The 24,939-nt window shown below is 37.2% G+C and overlaps 1 protein-coding gene across 1 annotated transcript; it reads right to left on the bottom strand.

Annotated features, from left to right (window-relative positions):
- Positions 1 to 3,861: 3,861 nt before the first annotated feature.
- On the bottom strand, positions 3,862 to 23,933 carry LOC120328559 (ferroxidase HEPHL1-like). Its single transcript, XM_039395081.2, has 21 exons — positions 23,729 to 23,933; positions 23,111 to 23,261; positions 22,228 to 22,409; positions 21,084 to 21,199; positions 20,377 to 20,483; positions 19,479 to 19,676; positions 18,489 to 18,615; positions 17,998 to 18,166; positions 17,514 to 17,712; positions 16,952 to 17,031; positions 15,484 to 15,614; positions 14,866 to 15,027; positions 14,000 to 14,138; positions 12,969 to 13,107; positions 12,109 to 12,295; positions 11,236 to 11,363; positions 10,072 to 10,200; positions 8,763 to 8,889; positions 7,694 to 7,873; positions 7,029 to 7,164; positions 3,862 to 6,472 (listed from the first exon to the last, which is right to left on the bottom strand). The coding sequence occupies exons 1-21, from the start codon at positions 23,887 to 23,889 to the stop codon at positions 6,193 to 6,195; spliced, it is 3,228 nt and encodes a 1,075-aa protein (XP_039251015.2). The 5' UTR covers positions 23,890 to 23,933; the 3' UTR covers positions 3,862 to 6,192.
- Positions 23,934 to 24,939: the final 1,006 nt, after the last annotated feature.

Genomic DNA, 24,939 nt, shown 5'->3' with positions numbered 1-24,939 from the left:
TACCTAAATACTTTTGTTTCTCTACAAAACTTTTAAAACGACTACCAGTTTATAACAACGTAATTTCAACGTTTCAATTTGGACGATAACATGTTCTTGGTCTTGTAACATTTAAAATTGTTTTGAGATTTCACTTTACTTCTCCCAATTTTGTTATGTTGATCGACTATATACGCTAGTTTGCGTGTCGGTTGGCACTACATGCTAAATTTAATAAACTCGCTTGTTTTCGTATTGCAACCCGTAACCTTGTATGGGTTTTGATCCAAAGGAGGTATATGCGTATAAGAGGATTATGGTCGATTTACTGATAAACTATCTCATGCCTAAGTTGGACAGGCAAAAGTACAATACAAAGTAATTCGTCACATGGCGTTGCATTTTAACAGCTTTTCTCTACCCCCAAAATAAAAATAAAATATCTCAATTCGTGAATAAATTTATTTCGTCATAAGTCAATAAAGCAATATCTACACGAGAAAAAATAATATATAATATTTACAAAAAAAATTGCATAAATCACTAAAGAGAAATAGTACACACGTAACCAAGAATATTTTATTTTCATTGAGGTCTTTCTTGATGTTGAACAGTCACATACTAGTAATTATGAACGAGCTCATTAGAAGCTTTTACAATACGATTTAAAAATAAAGATGAGCAAATTGCATTCCACAGGCACGTGCAGTTGTTGTTTCTCAAAATAACAAGTTTTTTTTAATCTTTATAGCATTTTGAAATTCATCGCTACAGTGCACTTTCAAAAATTCGACAAATTCTTAAAAATAAAATATCGGCAAAATTCATCACCTAAAATTATCATTTGTGCTATCATTTGTGATTCATACTAATAAGTGTCGCATGAATTCATTTTTAGCCCACAGTTACGACGTTCCGATGATATGTCATGAACTAAGTAATGGAAACATGTGCCGTGTCTTTCGTTATAAAAATATGGATTATTTGGAGATCCCTCCACCGAAGTATCATACGAAGAACCGTGAGTGAAAAAGGGTTAAGTACAGCTGGTTAAACATCGCAGTTAATCAAGTCACTGCCATTGAATTGGAAGCAAACGATTCCAGGATTCGGTCCAAAATTCCAATAACCATGAATTCCCCACCGCTTGAACTTGGTTTGATAAAATTTTATGTAAAAGTCCATATTTCTTTGCTGTTGATTGTGTTGAATTTTCTTTTATAGTTGTGTTGTGATGGTGACCTTGGTTGCTGGTACCTGAACAGATAAATGTGTTTAATAAAGAACTACCGAAGAGTAGTTTACGTAACCGCTGGTCCTTTATGGCTTCCTCCACCGTCAAGTCCATGCACCTGAAAACAGATACCCGGCTAACTAATCCCATACCCGACATAGACTGGTAACCGGACGAGAAGCTCTGGTTCGCCATATGCTTAAGCCGTCTTATCGGCTTCCCTCTCACCCGGGATAAATATGTAAATTCTATCCTATCTACTGAGCTTGTCTTGGCTCGGCACCATTACACACAACACTCTAGGACAACACTCGACAACCACGCAGTTTCTTCATCGGTTCCACACTCGACTGCGTTATGATAATGAGTAAGTAATACGCAGCTCAGTGGTTTCCAATCAGAAGGGGGGTGGGCCTTCAAGGGGCCACAGGGAAGTTTGAGTATTTCATTTTGGTGTAGATTTATTGTAGATGTTACCAACACGATCTTTCCCAGAGCAGGACTCGTATATATATATATATATACTTAGATTCACCCAGGCTCGGTCCAGACCAATGGTGCACAACCCTTTTTCTTTAGGTGGCCACATTACGTTTTTGTAAAATGTCTACGGCCGCCGGTGAGACCGATATCGTTAATGAGTTATATATATTAATTATAAGATTGGTATTTATTCATATGTGGTATTGACTTGCGTCTGAAACGTTTCTGAAATGGTAGACTGCAAACAAATCTACTGAATTGAATTTTTATCAAACCAGATCAGTTTATTGAATACGAGATATTCGGGTTCAATCTACAGTGGGAAGAGAAGCAGAACACCGAGTGTGGTCGCCCAGTGTGAAAAACTCGTTATTTTGCGATCATCGATGACGAGACTTTTAATATATTAAAAAGAGTGAACTGAAATTTTCGACTCAAAATAAGAGAGTAAATAATAAAACTGAAAAACGGTGTTATAAAATATTATCACCGTAACCTTTGTTGAGGATTCCGCGACGTTTGAACATCGTGAATTGCCAAAATTTAAACACTAACTCGCTTTATTGGAAACTAGATCACAATGAGCGAAGTTATTACTTATCGATCTTGATCGGTAAGTATGTTGATAGGTATTTGTTTGTTTGTCTGTCTGTTCGTTTGTCTGTTAGACACTTTTGTATGTTACGCGATATCTCACGAAAGCGAGGCTGAATCTGCTCCAAATCTTGCACGTGCATTCATCATATCTCGGACCAGAAGCCTATTGGTTTTGGATGAATTATGTCGTATAATTAGCGAGTTATTAATTAATTAGTGGTGGGACACAAGGTGTCACTATGGAGTCATGAATCATGACACTAATCAGAGTCAGAGCGACTAGTCAGAGCAAGGGATACACGCCGCTAGATCGATAAGTCAGTCAGTCAGTAGTTTATTTCTCACCATACTTAAAATAGGCACAAACATACAAATTGCAATAAATTAAATTATAAATTGGCCATATTTCAGGGTGAAGGAGACGCGAGAAACCAATACTGGTTATCGAGCAGCGGCACCTATAAGTTAGCGGTCTCTGATCTTTATCTGTTAATTATAATTCATTAATTATTTATATCCGCCGAGTCTTGAATAACCGTCGGGGTAGCACTGGGCTTTTCTATCGGATTGTGATGCTCGGACAGGTTTACCAGGTATATTGGCGCTCCCGAAGTATGTGTACCAAGATGGCGCACAACCTGACACTCACCTGATACACATACTATGTTCAGGATGTGCGCCATCTTGGTGCACATATTTCTTCCGGTATTTGATGTCCGCAGATATTTTACAGTAGAAATGATGCTGTTATATTTTGTCATAGGTCGACGTAATCGCGAGTTACGTCGAACACAATTAAATCATTATAGCAGGACATTTTACATTTTGCGCAAAATAAAAGATCATTATCGACTGAAAACCGGCTCTTTCCACGAATGGTGTCATTGCGAAATGCGGAGTAATGCAAACTGGTTTCAGGAGCTTTTGACTGGGAACTTCTGATTCCGATTCTGGCTGGCTGCGCTTCTGGCATTTGTAACATGAGGAAATGTGATAAATTTTGCAGACTTTCCGGTTCTTGCGAACAGTAGTAACTTCTTTACATATATCATTAGTGAGCAAAAGCCGTAAGTAAACGTTAAAATAAAAATCTGAATATAAGGAACCGTTTCTCTTCTGACGATATTCTTTTTCGCTTTAGAGATATGGAGCACGGTTTACAACTGTTACTTTTAATGAAACTGATAATTCATTTTTCGTTACAGACACAACAACTGCTATGATTTGCCACAACAGTACAGCGCCAACATAAATTATTTTGCAGTAAAACACGCACATCAGCATCGACGCACATTTCACTTTCGACGTACGGCCGCAGGTTGTGCACCCCTGATCCAGACAGGATGCCATCATTCTCCAATTAATTGTTTCGTCCCGAAAGCACTACTCTCACAAACATGAATAAACTTTTTTGAAGTACTTTCACGACGTACCGCTTAGACCAGTGGATCTCATCCTTTTTTTCTTTTGTAGCCCACTTTTGTTAAACAAAAAATTCTGGCCAACGCGGCAACAACCCAAACTGGTGAAAATTTACCGTCATCTATTTATATGTCCAATGGCCCACATTCGCTCGTATAGTTGAAGTTTATTTTTTGATGAATAAATAATTGTATAATTGTATGACATCAACGTATTTATTTGGCGCTTTTTTTTGAACTTTTTTAAGAGTGAAAAAAACTGATCTTTCCCGTAACTTGTTAAGTTACGAACAATAGATTATGCCTTACTAAAATAAAAATAAAATTAGTACAAACATACGAATACATATACACCATAGTACAATACGAGCAATTGCAACATACATAAAATCAATACAGAAAAGTTACAGAATCTGTGAAGAGAACAAATACCAAAAAACTCTTATCATGCAGAAAAAAAGTTACAGCAGGCAACGTTAAAAACAATATGTCAGGTTGCGGGGATCTGAGCAAGACTCTACCAAAGCAAAGCTTTCATTAAATAAGCTATATTGGCTGGAGAAACAAGGATTATTTTCAGCTCACAATTTTTAGCTGTGGTGTACACAAACACAACATAACGTAAAATATGGGCAATTGCAACATATAATCAAATATTATTAAAGTCACAGAAAGTGCGAAGCAAAAAAACTATATCTTGTCTCAGGTAATTGTCCAACAGAACAACCTTGAACGAATAATATTCATTTTATGCAATAAAAAGTTACAGTCGCGTTTAGAAGGAATTATGAAATGCTCTACTGCGCACTATGAACAAGGCACTACCCCAGCGGAACATTTATTCAAGAAGTTACATTGGTTGAAAAACATGTTTCATTCACTGCTCACAATTTTCATTTGTGGTGAACGTTGTAATATTTACGCCGTCGCTTCGAACAAGCTGTATATAAGCAGCCACTGATATCTAACGATATGTGAAGAACTAATATTATTTGGAAAGACCAGAATCTTTTCCGTTCAGCATTGTCTACTTAATTTATTACACCTTGGGTGAGGTGAGGACCATGGGATTTGATGCCAAGATGTGTAATCTACGATGACAACACAGTTAAGCGCAACGCTTAAACCGCCACGCCTAGACATTATACCAGTTGCCCAAAGAAAAGTCTTAAACCGTCATCTACAAGTGGAAAGAGTGTTGATATAAGCTTTGCGAGCTACTGTGCTGAAAGCTATATATATTTATTTAGGATTATCTTTGTGATCAGCATAGATGGCTGGCTTAACAGGGTTCATGGCATAGAGATTGATATATGCTCACCCAAAATAATATTAGTAACTACACTGGAGCATATTTCAAAAAGATGGGCCACGGCCAACTCATGTCTTAAACAAAGCTATGACGTCACCTTGCCCACGTAATCTAATGTGACGTCAGGTATCCCGAAGTCATTATATTTATGCTTGGTTATCAGATGCTCAATGAATGGTCGTTGCCGAATTGGGCTCAAAACACGAAATAAATGAAGAAATAAAGATTAACGCAAAGGTCCTCAATGGCCGTTCCCCAATTACAAGAAAAACCAAGAAATAAAAATCACTGAAACGGGAACGTAACTTGAATAGGAATAAAGATACAGAAAAAATACTTGAAGAAGTTGAATACAGTGATACAAAGACGTTAAAAACGTTTTAAACAAATTTATATCAAGCTAAAAAAAATGCAAAATATAAACGGAAATAATACCACGTAGAGATGGGAAATTTCCCTAAAACTAATTGGTGGCTTTGGCTTTGCATTTGGATCTACAAATTATAATTTTATGCGGTGTTAAAAGAAATCTTTGGCTTTTAACTTTTTTCTATTGGCTGTTTTTTGCTTGGAATTAAACGAAAAAATCAAACTTTTCAATAAAACAAAAATCTTGGTGTCGGATGGATATGCAAAGCATATTGGAGAAACAGAGATGAAACTCAACAACGTTCTGTATTTATATTTACCTAAATGCATTTACTACATTTTGCTACGATAAAAAATACATAGCAAACCCTGTTTTTCTAGACTGGAGTTAAAATATTCAATGTCAATATTCACCTAAATGAATTTTTATCATCTGAGCAATAGTATGGAATCATCGTATTTTAACTTTTTATTGATTGTCAACTCGAAGAAGATTGATTAAGTATAGACCAAGCCAATGAAATAAATAACAAGCCCTGTTTTCTTTCCCAATATTTTTTGAAGGACATGAATTGTAAAGGTAGAAATCAAACAAAAAATATGCCAAGGAATGGCTAACATTGTGATTTGGAGAAAAAGTCTAAAAAATGAAGAGTAAATATGGACTAGGTGGATTCTATCTATATTGAAAAAGAAAACGCACACATTCGGGCGATACAAAATACATAACGAATACTGTTTTTCTTTACTAAATTATTTTTGAAGTTACAAACATGCTCAAATTCGGGAATGATAAATTATGCTAAAGTTCCCGATTTACGACAACATAGGAACCACAGGCCCACAGACAACAAGACAACGAACACAACACTGACGACACAAATCAAAGCGATTTCCCAACCTTCTAGTGTTGAGCTGGGCGCTATCACATCGTACGTTGTAATCATACCAGCATTGATGTGATCGTCAACGTGACAATGCAAAAGCCAGTTGCCAGGTTCTGTCGTGTGCATTTGTACTGTTCCTATGCTTCCAGGGAAAAGTTCGAAAACGTCTCCGTTGATGGTAATATCGTTGCTGTAAATAAGAATAGTTATATTTCAATTACGTGTTTAGCATTTTGAACTGAAATCCAGCTGAGCAATATATATATTGAGACGAGGCGACACATCAGAAACTAGGGCTGAGCATTTTGAATCGATTATAGAACTATTCGAATAAGTTGAGGTGTCATCTTGTTTTTTTTTGTCCGTCAAAGGTCGAGGCGAATCCGTCATTATTTTGTTTAAGTCGTTTTATTTAATGCCAACTGACAGATCACTATTCTTTTCCTAGTGATTTATTGATGAAACATGTTTCCAAATAAGATACACGGATTCAGATAAGCAATAAACTATATATATGTAGAAACGATGCAACACCAGCAGCTAATATCAACATTGCCGTTTTTTTCAGATTGTCAGATCGGTCCACTTTATTAAATGTTATTTTATTTTAAATATTTTAGAAAGGCAATGAATATTCAAGCCAAATTTTCCTCAATGCGTGAACTATTCGTTCGTTTTATGTAAAATTTCTGTATGGAAGATTTTTATATTTTCAGAACATTTATGTTATAAATAACTTCGCTTACACATGGGTGAACGCATGTGCGTGGAAATGTGCTGTGTGGATGTCAACCTCGTTCCCATATCCCATTAAATGCCACAAGATGTTTTCGTTCTGATTCATCTGAAGACCAGGTAAATGATAGACGCGTCCATTAATTGCTGAAAATATAAAAAAAATTGTTTATATTATATATAAATTAGCATTATAGCAATAATAAATAACTTAAAAAATATCAGCACTACTGCAGAAAAGACAAAGCCAGCGCAAAATTTCTTCCAAAAGCAAACAAAATTCCTCTTTGCGAAAGACTTCTGTCCAGGTTGGAGAAACGTTGACTCAGAGCAGAGGTGGGCAAATTGCGGGCCTAATTCGGCCCACTTGTGTGTGGTGAAATTACGACTATAGTTTTTATTGATATATTTTTTATGAAAATATTGATGAAAATAACGTCATAATGACCCCAATTGTTACATTGTTCTTCTTATCATTATATGAAAGTTAGCATAGCTGTTGCAAATAAACTGTTTATATTTCTGTTTATTTTATTTTTCTGATTGAGTAACCTCAGGTCCAGTAACCAAGTCCATTATCTGCGACTGGCCCACTCGGAAATTTAATTGCCAACCCCTGACTTAAAGCCTTTAGAGTCTAGAAGACATGATGCGGCCATGGTTGAAGGATACTTACTATGCATCAGGTTGCTTTCAACAAAATTTTCATCTTCTTTGTTGATGGCCGAGGGAGTTGTTTTCATGAACGTCTGGATATTTTCGTCTAAATAATGACTCTGATTCTCGTCAAAAATGGAAAATAACAAGAAGAAATCTTTGTCGATTTCTTTAGTATGTCCAATGATACCGAGCGAACCTTTGATAATAAATAATTGTGAATGATTTGCATCCGTTGCTTTTTTTTTTTATTTTTCGCCAGCGTTCAACAACTCGTGATCAGCCTATTCTGAAAAAATTTACGCGCTGGTACTATACGTAATTTTCAGGCTATTCATTGTATCTCAACTAAACGTACGCTTCCAACTAGTTCTGAAACTTCTTAGCAAAGTATTTAGCCTATAGGTCCGTTTGTGAGGATTTAAATAGAAAGATATTTCGTTATAATCTTTTTCACGTTATTGTCTTTTTTTTGTATACCTGGTACGCATTTCAGTAAACTAACATAATAAAAAATTAACTGTGACTATAAATATAACCATTTGTTCGCGTTTTGACACAGTTGACTACATCCTGATGGCTGAAGTAGTACGATTGGTTAAACAACGTGGACAGGGAAAAAATTAGATACCTCGATATTGGCACACACACTTCTGGAGCGACATAAAACGCCCATATGTATTGTGATAATACTAAATAATATTAGTTGAATCATGACAAATACAAAGGAATATTTTTTTTGTATCACCTCATTGAAAACAAAAGCCCCCCCTTCCCCGAATAAGGAGGGATTCCCCCCACATAAAAAAAAATAGTACTATGCGGTGCTCCCGAAGTATGCGAACCAAGATGGCGGACATTGGAACGTAACATGGGTAACAGGTTAGGGTTAGGCCATAATTTTTTTCCAATTTTCCTTATTTTAGTCCTATTATGAGTTCGAAGACTAGCCAAGAGCCTCCCGTAGTATTTATACCTAAAACTATGGCCTAACCCTAACCTAGTACACATATTACATTCCGATGTCCGCCATCTTGGTTCGTATACTTCGGGAGCCCCTACTATGCTATCGCATTCACAACTTTTACCTCTTCTGCAAAGTAACAAAGGACCGATTAACCCCGAGTAAACGTCTTTTACGTCATCAACATTGGACATATAGAACCATGAACTACATCCTGGTTGTGTTGCTTCCGGTACGGCAGACGAAGGGACCTGATGAAAAAAATTGTAAAAACTGACAAAATACACTTTATATGCAAGATTGTTTTTAAGGATCATGTATCAACCTATCATAGTCTTATGCATTACGTAGACCAGGGTTTCCCGAACCTTTGGGCCGCGGACCCCTGTTTGTGAATCTTAGTTTCAACGGCCCCCATCCTATGTCGTATCAATTTCCTTGCCTAACTAACGAGGGTGGATAATGTTTCCATTTGCAACACAAACGACATTAATGTGATGGAGCAGGTTGCTTTTCACCGCACAATTTCTCAATTCACGGAGCGATTTCTGACAAGCAAACTCGAAGGTCTGACTCTACGGCAGGTCTCGATCTGTATTTTGTCATCATATTGGTAAGAGCTGAAAATGCTGCCTCACACATGTATGTCGTTGCAAAGGGTAATTAAATTTTATTTATGACACAGTGACACTCACAGCATTGAATATTCGTCAGCAACGCTCAACCGAAAAAATGTAATGACTTTTTTGATTGAAATCAATCGTTAAAAATCGAGCACACTCTTCATATCGTTGCGTCGTCACAGACCCCAGTTTAGAAAACCCTGACTAAGACTTTCTCTTCCTCGTCTTTACTGTTAAGTTATTTCAGGAGTAGAACAGTAGTAGTTTAGAAAGGCAAAGGAAAGGCAAAAGAAGAGAATGCGGCTCCCGCTTAGCCTTCCAGTAATGAATGCACCGGGCAACGGCTAGAAGATTTAACGCAGCGACAATAGCAAAAAAAGTATTATGTATTATTATCCATGTTAGAGCCTTTTCAAACATAAACTGTCGTATTAGAATTTTATGCTCAATGGGGAAAATTCTGAGTCGTGACAAAAGCCACACTAAAAGACTTGGCGGGTGGGTTTTGGTCCGCGGGCTGCTTGTTGCACATCCCTGATTAAGGATTATGCACCGCTGTGGAAAGATTTTGGTTTGGCCAAACCTATGTATATGCTTGAAAGTGAAATTTAAAAGTTCATTCAAGTACAAAACTATGATATATCTCTGCACATCAGTGAATGCATGTATAACTGGCTAACGGATCCCATACCCGACATGAACTGGTAATTGGACTAGAAGCCGTGATCGCCTTATCGGCTTTCCTCTCACCCGGCAAAAATATGTGAATTCTAGTTCTGATCAAATATGTAAAAACATCGCAGAACTCACACTCCATTTATAAGTATGTGTGTCTCCAGGTGCAACCTGTGTTGTTTTCGCATTAAAGGCATCAGCAATGTCCTTGGCTCCCCATGGTGCTATGGAATAACTTCTTGTTGCCATATTCTTGAACACGATCTGTGTAAATTAAAAAATTTTTGAGTATTTGAATATTAATTTTTATATGATCTTCTAAGACAAATGAATCTTGTGCCAAACAGTATATAGCAAGTCAAGTTTATTTTTTTCCAACAAGTAAAAATCAGCGTACACATTTTTCACGAAAAAGGGATAATCACACAGCTGGGAAAAGAGACCGCGAGAAATCAAATTCGGTTGTCCAGCAGAGACATCCTAAGTTCTAATACAGTGCTCTTCAACAGGAACCGCTTCCGCGATACCCTAGGTTTACGTAATACATGCAGTGGGGTTCCGTCAGTTTATAGGATTCCTTAGGGGTTCCGCGTTTTTTTTTATTTATAGGGGGAATCATTTCTTGCTTCAGCATGTCGATGCGTCGTTGCAAAGTTGCTCAAAGAGTGTAGACATGCGCATGAGTATTGCATTGAGCGCCGTGAAGCCACGATTCAAGAAGATTGCAAAGGAAATGCAAGAACAACCTAGTCATTGAATTTCACACTTGTTACCTTCTTTCTGTTATATTCCGTTTTTTTTTTTAATTTTGTTAATTGGGGTTCAAGAAAAAACGAAAATTTATATCTGGGGTTCCACAATAACAAAAAGGTTGAAGAGCACTGTTCTAAGATCTGATTGATTTTTTTTAAATCACACAGCTGGGGAACGAATGCCACGAGGAAACAAAACCGATTATCCAGAAGAAAAACACGAGGTTCTAATATATAATTGAAAATATTTTAGTTAGAGAACTACTGGCTTACTGAAGATCTTTTTCAGAGTTCACCGATATAAACAAAAATCAGTGTCACTTAAGTTCAATCAACCATTCAAATTCAACATACACAATTTTCGAGAAAAAAGATTATTACATAACTGGGGAATGGAAGCTTCGAGTGAGCAAAGTCTGTTATTGAGCACAGACGTTAGAGGTTCTAACATCTAACTGAAAATTTGCCAAAGTGAAAAAATATTCATTTTTAAATATTGAAATACCAAAAATGATTCCATTTCGATGTGTATAAATAACAAACTCACATTTATAATATCTCCTTCCTCGGCGCTTATGACCGGGCCCAGCAGTCCCATATCTTCAGTTTTCTCTTTTCGTGTTGAAAAGGTTTCATCCGTATATTCAAAGTACATTGCTTTTTTATACATGCTTCCTGTTAATAAGGATTTAAGGCTTTGAATATAGTACAGAAAACGAGTGGGCTGCCCTGAAAACCAAAGTGCTGTATATATGTAAGACCAATATTTCTTTTGGGAGGAAGGCCTTTTGAGGGGAGGCTTTTCAATTGGCTATTGCGAACCAATTAATCATTCCTACTTATGAAAGTCCCACGAAAAAATGAGTGTCTACCTTGCAATGTCACTCTTGCTGGGCAAACCCCAAAGGCATGTTAGGAAAAGTACGATCTCGTAAACAATTTTTCTTTATTACTAAGGCGCATTTCATAGCAATTCTTTAAACTAAAAATTTTGAAGCATTATTTCTAAACGTGGACATCATAACATGTTTTAAATTTTTTTCCAGAAAATTATCAAAAGGGTTCATGGTATTGGAATAGAACCATTGTTTTCTACCAGGGGAGAACAAAGTGGTTTTGCAAGACCCGTATTCTGAAAATCGTTCTGCAAAGGGTAGCATTAGAAAAAGAACGTACTTTTTACATTATCGAATAATTAGTGGCTTACATTGTTGAACCAAGGATGTGAAAAATCATTTACATTGCTTTCAGAGTTTGATAATTTTAAATAAGGTTTATATCTAAATTTTGTATATAGTTGTAAGACATTTTTTTACAATTTACCGACTATCAAAATGCTGTGATTGGATGCATGTAACCTGCTGCCCCTAGTTTTCCCGTCCCTGCCTTAAGCTAATGCAGCCTTATTTCATATACTTACCGATTGTAACATTGTCTTGTTGATGAGTAAAAGTGTAGCCAACAGAATTTGGATCACTCAGTGGAACACCCACATGATCAGTATTCCAATAAGAATAATTCCAGTTTTCCTCAACAGCTCCGATGTAATAAGTCAACGTTCGTCCTGGTTTCGGTGTTGCTGGTGAAGTTAAACCGCAGGCCTTCACCTGTATTGTTTTTAAGAATGTGAGAGGTTTACTCCTTCATGAACGAGGGTCTAAATAAGTAGATACTGGCGTCGAAGACCTACCAAATTCATTACACGAGGCACGATGGTCTAATACACCGGGGGCCCATAGCCTACAAAGGGGCCACAGGGCAGTTGCAGGAAGGGGGGAAGGGGGGGGCACAATGCTAGATGAAAAACAAAGTTTCATTGCTTGATAAGGTTATTTCATATGGTGTTTTCACTTTGTTGAGCATGAATTATTTGAACTTAATGAGATTTGGAATCTTTGCCAATAATCCGAAAAATCCAATCCACGATAATTTCACCGATACTTATAGGAAACATCATGGGTCTCTTGTAGTTTTGTATCTAACGTACTTCTATTGAGTGTAGCATAACAATTTTTTGATATGTCAATCCTAACTCCCATCTAACTACGCCATCCAAAAATTACGTCACTACGACATCACAATCACGTCACAGAGCTTTCCAAATATACGTACGATCGCCCGAAATGGTATCGGCGCCGACGATCTCATGTATTTTCGTATCTAACATACTTCTAGAAAAGTTGAATTTTGTCTGGCGGAACATTATATAGAAGCATTTTCGAGAGCAGAAATTTTTCGAAGTTTTCTGAACAGAATTCTCCCAATAGCGCCCTATCTTACCTTATAGGATGTTATCATTCCCCCAACCAAATGATCAAGCACAAAACATTTGATTTCTCCTGTCCCTGCGTATAATGGCGTCACAGTCATTGATGACGTCACATGAGGAAATACGTTAGAAACAGCAGTGTTTTCTTTCCTGAAACGAGAAGAAATTATTTCAATTATTTTGCAAAATAACTTCGGAAGGGATCGCCACTGACAAAAACTGTTATATATGATGTTCTAATGATTCAAGTAGGTAATTAATTTTGTTCGTCGGTTACAGCAAGTTGTATAAAGAGACTAAAACGTATTGACAAGTATTTACTAAGCTATAACACAGACAGTCCCCGAACTCGTAATAGAACTAAATATCCTCAGTTCAACCGGAAAGCTTAGGGAAACCGGAATAAAATTATGGCCTAACCCTAATCAGTGTTTGTCATGGTGCATATACTAAGAGAGTACCAAAATATTCTTATCCAACCATGTATGTATGATTTCGGTGGTCTAATGTATTTACCGAATTGTGTGCACCAAGATGGTGCACAACCTGAACCCTAACCTGGTATAACTGCTATGTTCAGGTTGTGCGCCATCTTGGTGCACATACTTCTGGAGGTCCCATGACTCATCTAAGAGATGGGTTACTTTAAAGTGAGTTGAGTTTTCGAGGAAAGATGATGCATAAATTAATGGCTTTTCATTTTGCGATTAAAACAAGCGATAAAATATTTTTTGAAGTATGTGAACCAAGATGACGGACACCAGAATGTAGTGTGTGTACCAAGTCAGGGTTAAGCCAAAATTTCAGGTACAAATAATACGGGATTCACTTGGCTAGTCCCCGAACTCGTAATAGAACTAAAATGAGGTAAATTGGAATAAAATTATGGCCTAACCCTAACTTGGTACACATACTACGTTCTGGTGTCCGCCATCTTGGTTCACATACTTCGGGAGTTCCAAAAATTCCATAAAGTTCTGGAACCTATTAACTTCCCCTATTTTTTTCTCTTGCTCTTCATTTTTTAAAGGTTACAACCCACCTTATATTAATATTGACTCCTGATAAAAACAGCGAATGTAAGTCAACTTCTGTTCCGAGTCCGATCACATGGAAGTCGGTCGGTTCGTATTTGCATAAACTTATGTTTTGTAGGTTTCCGTACATAAGACCGTTGATTCCTGAAAAATGCATAATGGAAGATCTTTCTTCAAATCGAAATTGTAAAATTGTATTCACAGCTGTTCATATACCGTAATTTATAATTGGTCAAAAGTGGGCAATTACTTTCCTAAATGTGGCCAGTTACAGATATTAGACTTGTTTACTGGGCCGGAGGCTCAAAACTAAATATGAAAAACCATTAAAAACAGTTTATTTACATCAGCTAGTCAAGCAGGTAGGCTGACGTTTATATAATGATGTAACAATCAAGGTCGTTCGTTCTGACATTTTTTCATCGATATTTCCAACCGAAATTTATACTATAGCCGAAATTTCAGCAAACACAAGTGGGTCGGGTGAAACACTTCGGCGGGCTAGATCCGGCTCGCGGGACGTAATTTGCCCACCCCTGGGTGATATCAAGTCAGCTGTTCAGTTCTTGTGAAGTCGTGATACCAGCGAACCCGCTTTTGTTTTTAGTTAGAGATATACGAAAATCGAAGCAAAACAGTAACGTGCATCGAAGCTGACGACTAGCTTTTGTTATACTTGTTATGCACCTATGTAAGCAAGGAGTTAGCAAAATGGTATAATTTGCTGATGCTTTGAATTTCCGTACTGATATATCTGAATACTTGTACAAAGCTACAAAGGCCGGAAATAATGGCTGCTTGTATAAGACTTGTTAGACACGGAATCCATGAATGAGCGCTTACAAACTTCAGAGAGTTGCTTATAACTCACCATGCATAAGATTAGATTCTTTAAAATCGTCGTTCTCGACATCAAGATTCGGTGTGGTAGTGTAGGTGGCAATATTCTCTTGTAGATAATGACTTAGATTCTCGTCCATCACAGTCAACAAAACATAATATGCTGGTCGTTTCAAAGCATTAGCTAACGTGCCTGTTAAAACGATGTATATTTAATTTTCTAAGCAGTGTTTTAAAAATTGTTCTCGCGGCTTACGCTTGCACTAGATTTTTCAGAGTGTATCATTGTTTCGTACCCGTACATGTAACTTTAGAAAAATGATTGAAGTGAGCAGAAATACCGTTTCTAAGTTGAACATTTATAATTCAGTGCGACCTCCATACAACAAAATTCATTCATAGCCAAAGGTTTATTGACTTCTTATCGATTTTAAGCTGAAGTCTATAAGCCATTAGTCTAAAACTAAAAAATTGTGGTTTAAAAAACGAGTTCCTTTAATTACATTTAAAATGGACAGTATGGAAGCCCTAATTATAGATATCGGCTATACAACTCATCTATCACTAATTCTCGCATTCATAATGATGCTCCGCGACTTTTCTTTGAAAATTACACATGACGTCGCCTATTAACGAAACGTTTCGTTACCTTTCTTACAGACCAGCAAAGGCCCAACTAATCCACTGTTTGAGTCTTTAACTGGGTCAAATGATGACGTATATAAGTAAGTGACGCAATCAGGATCCAAATCAGTCGGGGAGACGCTGTCTGGCGCTGTCCTGGATAATTTTAAAGAAGAAAAAATATAAATTTTCCGTCTTTTTCAAAAATTTGGTGAAATTTGAAATATTTTAGTTAGAATAGAAAAAGTTCAGAGATCGAACAGAGTATTTCTTGATTGTCCATATAACTTTCTTGATACATTTGAAAAAATTCAGGTTCACAATTTGAATTGACGCTAGGGCGAAAAACCCGACGATGATACTCATAAAGAAATATAAATATTCCACCTATTTCAAAAATTTGGTAAACTAGGAAATACACGTATACACCATTTGAACTGGCGCAAAATTTTAGTTAGAATACAAAAAAGGTTAGAGTCAGAACAAGCCATTTCCTGTGTATCTATATCTTTGTCTCTTTTGTTAAATTTTTAAAAATCCAGGTTAACATATTGAATTGACGCTAGAGCAAAAAATCCGACGATGATCCTCATTTACCGCTATTTTTGAAAGGCATATTTGTCAGAAGCTAGAGCACATCACTTGTTAAAATCGGTAGAAGCACTTTCGCACTTTATTTTTCAACTGTAAATCACTTTCGTACTCATGATTTTCATAGAGTTAACAACGAGCAACTCAAATACATCCTTTTGTTCTGTTTCTTTTATTTCTTTCAGAATTATTTTGTTTTTAATTGGCATATTGAAATTTCACTACATCTTTATAGATTAACTGTTCACAACCTTCGGCCGTCGTGAAAAAATTATGCGCCACATACAAAATCCTTTAAAAAAATTTTAAATTATAGGATTTGGCGGCTATGCTGGCGTATATTGAAACAAAACAGAAGCACTGCAAAAAGTCAGACGACACGATACGTTACAATCTGGGCGACCACCCCTCCCGCCCTCCCTGACTTTCAATTTTTTTCAAAATTGTGCAACCATTATGCAACTTGCTGCAATATATATCGGCTCAAGAATAGGTCGACCGAAAAGAAAAACTTGTTTAAAATGCGAATATTATACTTCTAAGTAGTCCTACATACCTCATAATTGGGCAGACTGCACCTCGCATGCGTCAAATACGCGGTTATGACGTCATAAAAGCAAAAAAAAAAAAAAAATTCGCGCTCATCAACCCCCTGAAGGCCGTATTGAACACAAATAAATGCAATGTGGCCACCAATAGCAAAAAGGTTGTGCACTCCTCATTTAGATTAAAACCTAATTATGGATTTATTATTTGAGTGATATTTACTGTCCCCCCTCACCTCCTCAACACAGCTTGCGGGAGGTCAGATGTACTTTTGAATGTGTCATCATCCATACTAAAAGTGCATACCGACAAAGATAAGTTATCCATTTTAAGTAATTATACAAAGAACTTCTTACCAAGTATACGTATGTGTTTGGCCTGGTCCTACTCCTGATGAGTCGGTGTAATAAAGTCCGTGAGGCTCAATGTTGTACGTCTAAAAATATATAAAAGTAAAAATTGTGTACCCTACTTATCAGGAAATATTTGTTTATACTTTATTAAGAGCTACCAATCGGGGTTTTGCACTTAGCCCTATCTTTACTTTACGCTTTTACGCCAAGAGATGCATATGCGTATAATACAAGGATGCTGTAGCGATAATGAAGAAGAAGATTTCCAAGTGATCCAAGAGTTAAAACGCACTAAAACGAATGCACTGAGGTCAGACGAAACGTTACAGAATTAGATTTGTGTCAGTGTGAAACGAGACACTTGAATTACATTTGTTCAGAGCACAGACGTTATAAACATTATTTTTTTTAAATGAATTCACGAACAAAACGCAGAAAAAAAAGGAATTTTACAAATTTTCGTGTGAACGATTCATTCAATTCATTTTATTGACGCGTTCCTTGAGTCTAAATCGCAAAATAATAGCAACCTGGTTACGGCATTAGAACCCTGTATTAGACTCACCATGTTCGTAGCAAAATTCTTCAATACCACTTCAATGACGTCACCAATTTCCACTGCAATCAAAGGCCCGAGTATTCCGAATGTTGATTCTTTTGTCTTTTCGTTCGTAAATGTGACGTCGTCGTACTCGGAAAATAAAGCCTTTTTATACGTTCCTCCGATACGATCAGCGTTTTGTTCGAAAAACGTATTTGAATCGCTGAGAAATAATTAATATTTCCATGCATAAGTATACTCGTTTATACTCTTTGTAACGGTATCCTTGGTGTCAGATTCGCGAAACAAATACGGAGAGAATGATGAAGTGGTTCAGCGCATCTCACTCTAATACATTGGTTTGCAACCTTGTTTTCAAACAATCCAAATTTGGAAAAAATCGACTTTGTCCTGCGACCCAAGGAATTTCCCACATTGGGGGTTGGGGGTTGCTCTGTACTTCACACATATTATGTTCTTACTGACAAATATAATATAATCGACTTACGACCCAGCCAGTGTTAGACTTTCTCCTGTTAGTAAGTTCATTCCACTTGGTCCATAATTCCACTCTCTCTCGTGGATTCCAATGTAAAACCGTTTCGTTACCGTTGTTGAAAGAGTGACGTCATCAACAGCACAAGTGTCGTTTACAAAAAAAGTCGTCAGCATACCAGCTGTGAATGGGAAATGTTAAAATGCAATTGGAAGGTTGATGGGAAATTTAAATTTAACTCAAACTAGGGCGTCTGTTTATGTAGGTCCCGGGAGTACCCTGTGTATTTACATATTCCAACTTCCTCTTGTATGATTACTCGAAGATGATGACATGACATGTTACTGATAAGCAATATCGAACGATTGATGAGGGATTTTATTAAAATTAAATGAGGTCATCAAATATGACTTCGGTATTTGATTTTAACCCTTTCTATGACGTCAGTATTTTATATTGCCCAGTTATCCTCCCTTCCGCTTAGACAAGATAAAAATATTAACCTAAGTAATGATCGTTGACTCGACATGCTATTAAAGACGATCCAGGGTTGCCAGGTTTCATTTGAACTGAAGCAAATATTGCGGCGAATAGACTGACTGTATCTTGACGATGGCCTTCCAATATTACCTGTAAAAGGAATAGAGCGGTTCAGTACTGTCTACATTAGTGTTTCCTAATTTTTTATGTCCCCCTTCCGGAGGAGTTTAGCACTCATGGCCCATTGTTTGTCATTCCAGTGGTATTTATGGTATTGTTTTGATTGGTAGATTCCAAATCCCATTATGTTCAAACAATTCATGCTCAACGAAGTGAAAAAAAAAATGTGAAATAAACTTATCAAGCAATGAAACTGGGAAAAATGAGGATTTTTCTTGCAAAATAAAAAGTGAAATCAGTTCGCACCTAGCATTGTAGCCTATCTACACCTGCTCTGTGGCATCTTTAGAGTGGGGCACGGGCCCCGATTAAGAACTGCCGGTAAACATGATTTTCTTAAGCTTGGTTCTGGATATTTCGAGAGAAATTTCAACATCAGCTAGGCTCTCCATGATCTCATCTATGTGGTTAAACACAGTGGGGTGCTCCCGAAGTATGCGAACCAAGATGGCGGACATCGGAACGTAACATGGGTAACAGGTTAGGGTTAGGCGATAATTTTTTTCCAATTTTCCTTATTTTAGTCCTATTATCATTTCGAAGACTAGCCAAGAGCCTCCCGTAGTATTTATACCTAAAATTATGGCCTAACCCTAACCTAGTACACATATTACATTCCGATGTCCGCCATCTTGGTTCGCATACTTCGGGAGCCCCCACAGTGGAATACTTACATAACTTTTAATTGGCTAACTAATCCCATTCCTGACATGGACTGGTAACCGGACGAGAGACCGTATTTCGACATATGATTGAGCCCTCTTATCAACTTTCCTCTCAACAGGAGTAAATATGACAATCCCATCCTAACAATACAAATGTGAAACTCGTACCGTCTGTTTTTCGAAATGCACGGAATGTATATCGACTTCGTTTCCTAGTCCAAATATGTTCCATGCGACGTTTTCTCCTTTACAAGCAGTAAGTCCAACCAGGTTACCATACATAAGACCGTTGATGCCATGCATGGTGTTGCTCTCTTGAAAATCTGAGTCCTCGACGTCCACACTTGATGGATCGGTGCAAAATTCCTGTCAAGAGAGCAAGGTTTAAATATATGGACATGAAATTGAATGTTTAAGGAAATTACACATTGGGACATCGCTCCCCTAATCCTCAATCAAAATTTAAACGTCAAATTTAGAATATTTTTACGCAGAAGCCAACTTTCTTTGAGATCTTATACCGGCCAATGCTCGTTTTTAATCAATTTGAAAGTAAAATGTTGAATAATATCTACTCGGCTTTGAAAACTAGGATAGCAAAGTGACTAATTAATATGGCTTTACCAAAATTCAGGCACATGGGTAAAGAATTGTACGAAATGTCATATGAATGGATGGGCTCTCATAGAAAATGTGAAAAAGTAATTGTCTTTCAGCGACTTCTTCAGTTTATTCGGTATAAACTAAATTAGAAATGGATTGGTCTTGTACAGAGATGTGCAACATTTTTTGTCGGTGGACCAAATAACCAACTTCAGACATCATCAGTTTTTTTTTTCAATATACGTTCGCATACCCATACAGAAATGTAAAATGATTCAGCGCCATCTCAATTTTGAGTATTTTGCAAGTATTGTACAGACAGACAGCTATATCTTCCAAAGATATTTATTTTATTACTATTATGTAGAATATGCGCTTCGCATGGGTGTAGTAAGTGGGTGATTAATAAATTATTACTGATTTACAAAAGGAAAATTCCGAAAGATTTTTTTAATCTTCTCACTTGTACATTCTTCTCGATATACCAGCTCGTATTTTCATCAATAACAAAGAAGGATAAAACATAGTCTCGATCAACATCAGTTCTCTTGCCGTTTCCATCGAGTGTCCCTGAAACAGTTCGGAATAGGGTTTGTTATAAGTAGGCTTATTTTATTATACGTCCCGGTTTAGCCGCGACAGTCCAATTATTAGTTGTCCCGCCATACCCGCGTGTGAACTTTATGTCTCGGTTATGCAGTATTTCAGTCAGTTAGGAATAGAGTTTGGTAAACGGTGGCGGAGAGCATACTTTGGATGCCGAGATACACTCACGTTAACTCTTTATTTACTTTAATAGCTAATTATCATTGGCAGTTGCCAAAGTAGTAAGTTCGATATCGGTGCGAGAAGTTTATATTTGTTGATTAACAATTTCGATTATAATTTTACTGGTTGTTGAAATTTGAGTCAAAGTTTACAAGGCGTGGGTTCGCAGGATCGAATTCCATGCGAGGATGGTTATGTGCGAGAGAATTGCAGGACTCCTCGTCGCCGAAGGGTGATTCACGTACCCGATATGGACTGGTAACCTGACAGAAAGTTGTGGTTCGCCATATGATTGAGCCAACTTATCGACTTTCCTCCCCAACGGGATAAATATGCAAATCATATACTATCTTACCCACATTTACCTGCAATAATCGTAATCACCAAACACACAAGACTCACCTGGTCTACAAACCAGCAATCCACCAACCAAACCGCTGTAAGAATCTCGAACTGAATCAACATGTGAATGGTAAATCCATGTCACACAACCTGGATCATGTTCTCTGGGACCGTATCTGGAAAAAAAATCAAATTGACATTTCTTGGAATCACAATTTTCGACTTGGTTAATGAGAAAACGACACATTGCTAGGGTTACGGATAACTCACGTGTGAAATTTCATTCAGATCAGTCTAACCATTGAGGCGCCAAGGCAGGGGTCGGCTAACTACGATCCGCGGGCCAGATCCGGACCGTGGAACAATATAATCCGGCCCGCAAAGCTTCACTAAATTATATTAACAAAACAACTGTATTGACGATTATATTCCTTACGTAACAGAATTTGTTTTGAGACACTGAATTATATTATAACCTAGCAAGTATATAATTCACAATCACTCGTTTAATGAGCCTATAAATTGAATATAATTAGACAAATGGCAGCAGAACGTAAAAAAGTTGATGCTGGTTCAAATGGTTTAATGACGCAGAAAATATTAAAATGAGCAGTCTTCGCGCACTGCTTGAAATCTGTGTAAAAAAATGTGATTCATTGGCCATTCCTTCGGTTTTTAACTTTCTAAAAATATGTGCGCCCGTCAATGACTTGCAACCTTTAATTTCGGCCCGCGAACGACAAAAATTTGCCGACCCCTGCGCTAAGGCTTCGGCACACAGACAGGCCAAAAATGAGAGTCTCTTATAGCGGAGATTCTGACAACACTCGGCTCTGCCCCAAAATATACTATATTTACTATCATAAACCGGACATTGCTTCTTTATGTTTAAATTTTAAGAGAGGTCGGGTGAGGGGATGCTCCTACGCGTACCCCCCCCCCCCCCCCCCCCTTAAATACAGCAGTGGTAGAACAACTCATAACTTTTAATTTTTGGGGGTAGGGATGAAGGATGCTCCATGTGTACTTCCTCTAAAATAAAGGGTAGGGAGGGGGATTCCCCTATGTGTACTTTTCCTTAAATACAGTAGTGGTAGAACATCTCATAACTAATGAATATTTGATTTCCCAAAAAAATTTCGTGGGTGAGAATGGGGAATTCCCCAATGCGTACTTCCCCTTAACTACAGCAGTGGTAACTTACGAAAGTTTCATTTCCCATGAGATTTTCTTTGAGTTTCCAGGCGTGATGTACTGATCTTTCGGATCACCATTATCTTTGTAGACCGCACCTTCGTTTGGTTTGGTGTACTGAACTCCATGTGGATGCATACTGTAATTCCTTGAGGCATAATTTTTGGCATAGATTGTTATTTGGTCCCCAACCTATGATGGAGAAATTTAAGTTAGTGGGCACGAAAGTTACCTATGATTGGTTAATTTGCCCATAGCAATGTCATAACGAGATTGAACTCTGAGCGAAGTTACGGGTAACCGTTAAAATGAGCTGTAGTGAGGATATATGTTATTATGTGTAGAATCGCATTGGGTCTCCGACCCCAGGGAAGAGAGATTTCAGGTACGCAGCCAGGATCTACAAGGTGGGGGGGGGGGGGGGGGGAGGGGGTCAAAATCGGAAATTCCCATTCACTTCTGAAACAGCGCTTTTATTCATTCCTAGGTTGTTAATGAATCCTGTGATATCTGATATTTCATTCGAAACTTCACTGTATTATTTTTATTCGTGGGAACACTGAGGTCGAAATAAACTTACACTAATAAAATAAATATAAAACAAAAGAATGAAATAGAGAAATGCAAACCGGACATCCTGCACAATGGCAGTGTCGGTGTTATTGCATGACAAGACAAAAAAAGGAATATGTTTTGCAACGGCCTTTGTGGAATCGACAGACAGGGGTTCTTAGTTTAGTATTGTTGCGTAGATGTCAGTACATAACGGTTGCCGCGGGACTTCGGACATCCAGTCCTTCAAGATACAATGTGGAAGACATCAAACGGAGATAATTAAATGAAACATTTTGTCATTTTATCAACAATGAAATTGATACAGTCGTCTCAATCACCTCTCCAATAATAGTTGGTCCTAGGAATCCTAGTGTCTGATCCTTTGGTATCTCATTCGTATATGTGTCATCAGTGTATTGTCTGTAGATTGCTTTCCAATATTTACTTCCGATACGATTTGGTCCACCAGCGATGAAAACTGCTGCGTCTCTGAGATGAGTTAAACAAAAATAATATGGGTTTGAGGATAAAGAGGCTTATTTTCATTTTATTTCTTCTGGGCATGGAGAATCGGTGCTCCCGAAGTATGTGAACTAAGATGGCGGACACCAGAACATAGTATGTGTACCAGGTTAGGGTTAGGCCATAATTTCATTTCAATTTTACTTGTTTTAGTTCTACTACGAATTCGGGAACAAGCCAGGTTACTTCCGTAGTATTTGTACCTAAAATTATTGCCTAAACCTAACCTGGTACACATACTACGTTCCGGTGTCCGCCATCTTGGTTCACATACTTCAAGTGAATCTATATATTCATATCTTCGATGCACAGCATAAACAATATTAAAGAATAAATTACTATCCTGAAAACAATTCAATAAATGACAAATCTTTATAAATTCATTATTTGAACAATAATTATTTTAAAAATACGAAATAAAAAAAACGACTTACTCGCTTTCTGTTAAATTTTCTCCGTTGACCAGATTCAGTCCAGTTGGTGCATAATCCCAGATTTCTTCTTTAATAGCTATGTAGTATACTCGTTCCTTTCCAAACACAAAATGTTGAGTTGTCAACACCAAGCAGATGAATAATAAGTGTATATTTGACATTTTTATGAATGAAACCTTAAAATGAAGATTACTATCTTTCAAATAGAAAAAAAGAGAGCAATGCATTAAAGAATGGGAACGATGGACAAATGATTTCCGCAGTCTTAGTAAAATTGAAAAAAAAATATGAAATTCAAGATTAAACAGGGAGGTCACAGGTCCTGTGCTCATTTTTCAGTGGGATATTTCTGAGATTTTGCAAAAAGGACCGTCTTGCTTTCTTTATCTGTCTCGAATCTATCGCTTAAAAAGCGTTCAATTTTGAGTTATTTTTAAATCATTACTACACGCTGGCGACAATTTGTTTCAACCAAAATTTTGCTGATTTTGGGAGATATTACGCCGACAAAATTGGAATCGATGACGCACCCATATGATTTGAAATTTTAGAATACGACTCCCGAATTCATAAGTCTAAGATTTCCGTCTGCTTAGGTTCACGTTTTCCACTCTAAATATTAAGAGTTAAAACTACAGTCTTAACTCCGAAACTTATATTCATAAAAACGCCAGACTCCGCAATTCTGGATATCTCCATGGCCAGGGAAAAGTAGACATAACAAACTGAAAATACGTCAGCATGATAAGCCTCATAATGTTAGTATAAACTTCTTATTTGCACTCTATCACATGAGACAATGATTCTAACATTTGTGTAGTCATAATATGACAGTTTATTTGAGTAGTTCTTTGAGTAGTTTGTGAAGTCATAATATGACAGTTTATTTGAGTAGTTCTTTGAGTAGTTTGTGAAGTCATAATATGACAGTCTATTTGATAATGGGGCGTCGCGTATAAAGATTTATTTTTACCGGTCGCACATAAAATTTAAGATTATTAAAACCTGATGGATGTGTGGCGTATGTTGAAAGGTGCTCCCGAAGTATATGTATCAAGATGGCGCACAATCTGAACATAGTATGTGCACCAGGTTAGGATTCAGGTTGTGCATCATCTTTGTACACATACTTCCGGAGCGCCTGTTGAAAAACTGCAGAAAATGTCAAGAATTTTACAGTTATAACCTTGGTCCGCTTTGCAAAAATAACG

This window comes from Styela clava, chromosome 7 (assembly GCF_964204865.1).
Source record: "Styela clava chromosome 7, kaStyClav1.hap1.2, whole genome shotgun sequence".
Classification (NCBI taxonomy): domain Eukaryota; kingdom Metazoa; phylum Chordata; class Ascidiacea; order Stolidobranchia; family Styelidae; genus Styela; species Styela clava.
Note: the sequence above shows the minus strand (reverse complement) of the source record. Positions and strands in the feature narration are given on the sequence as shown.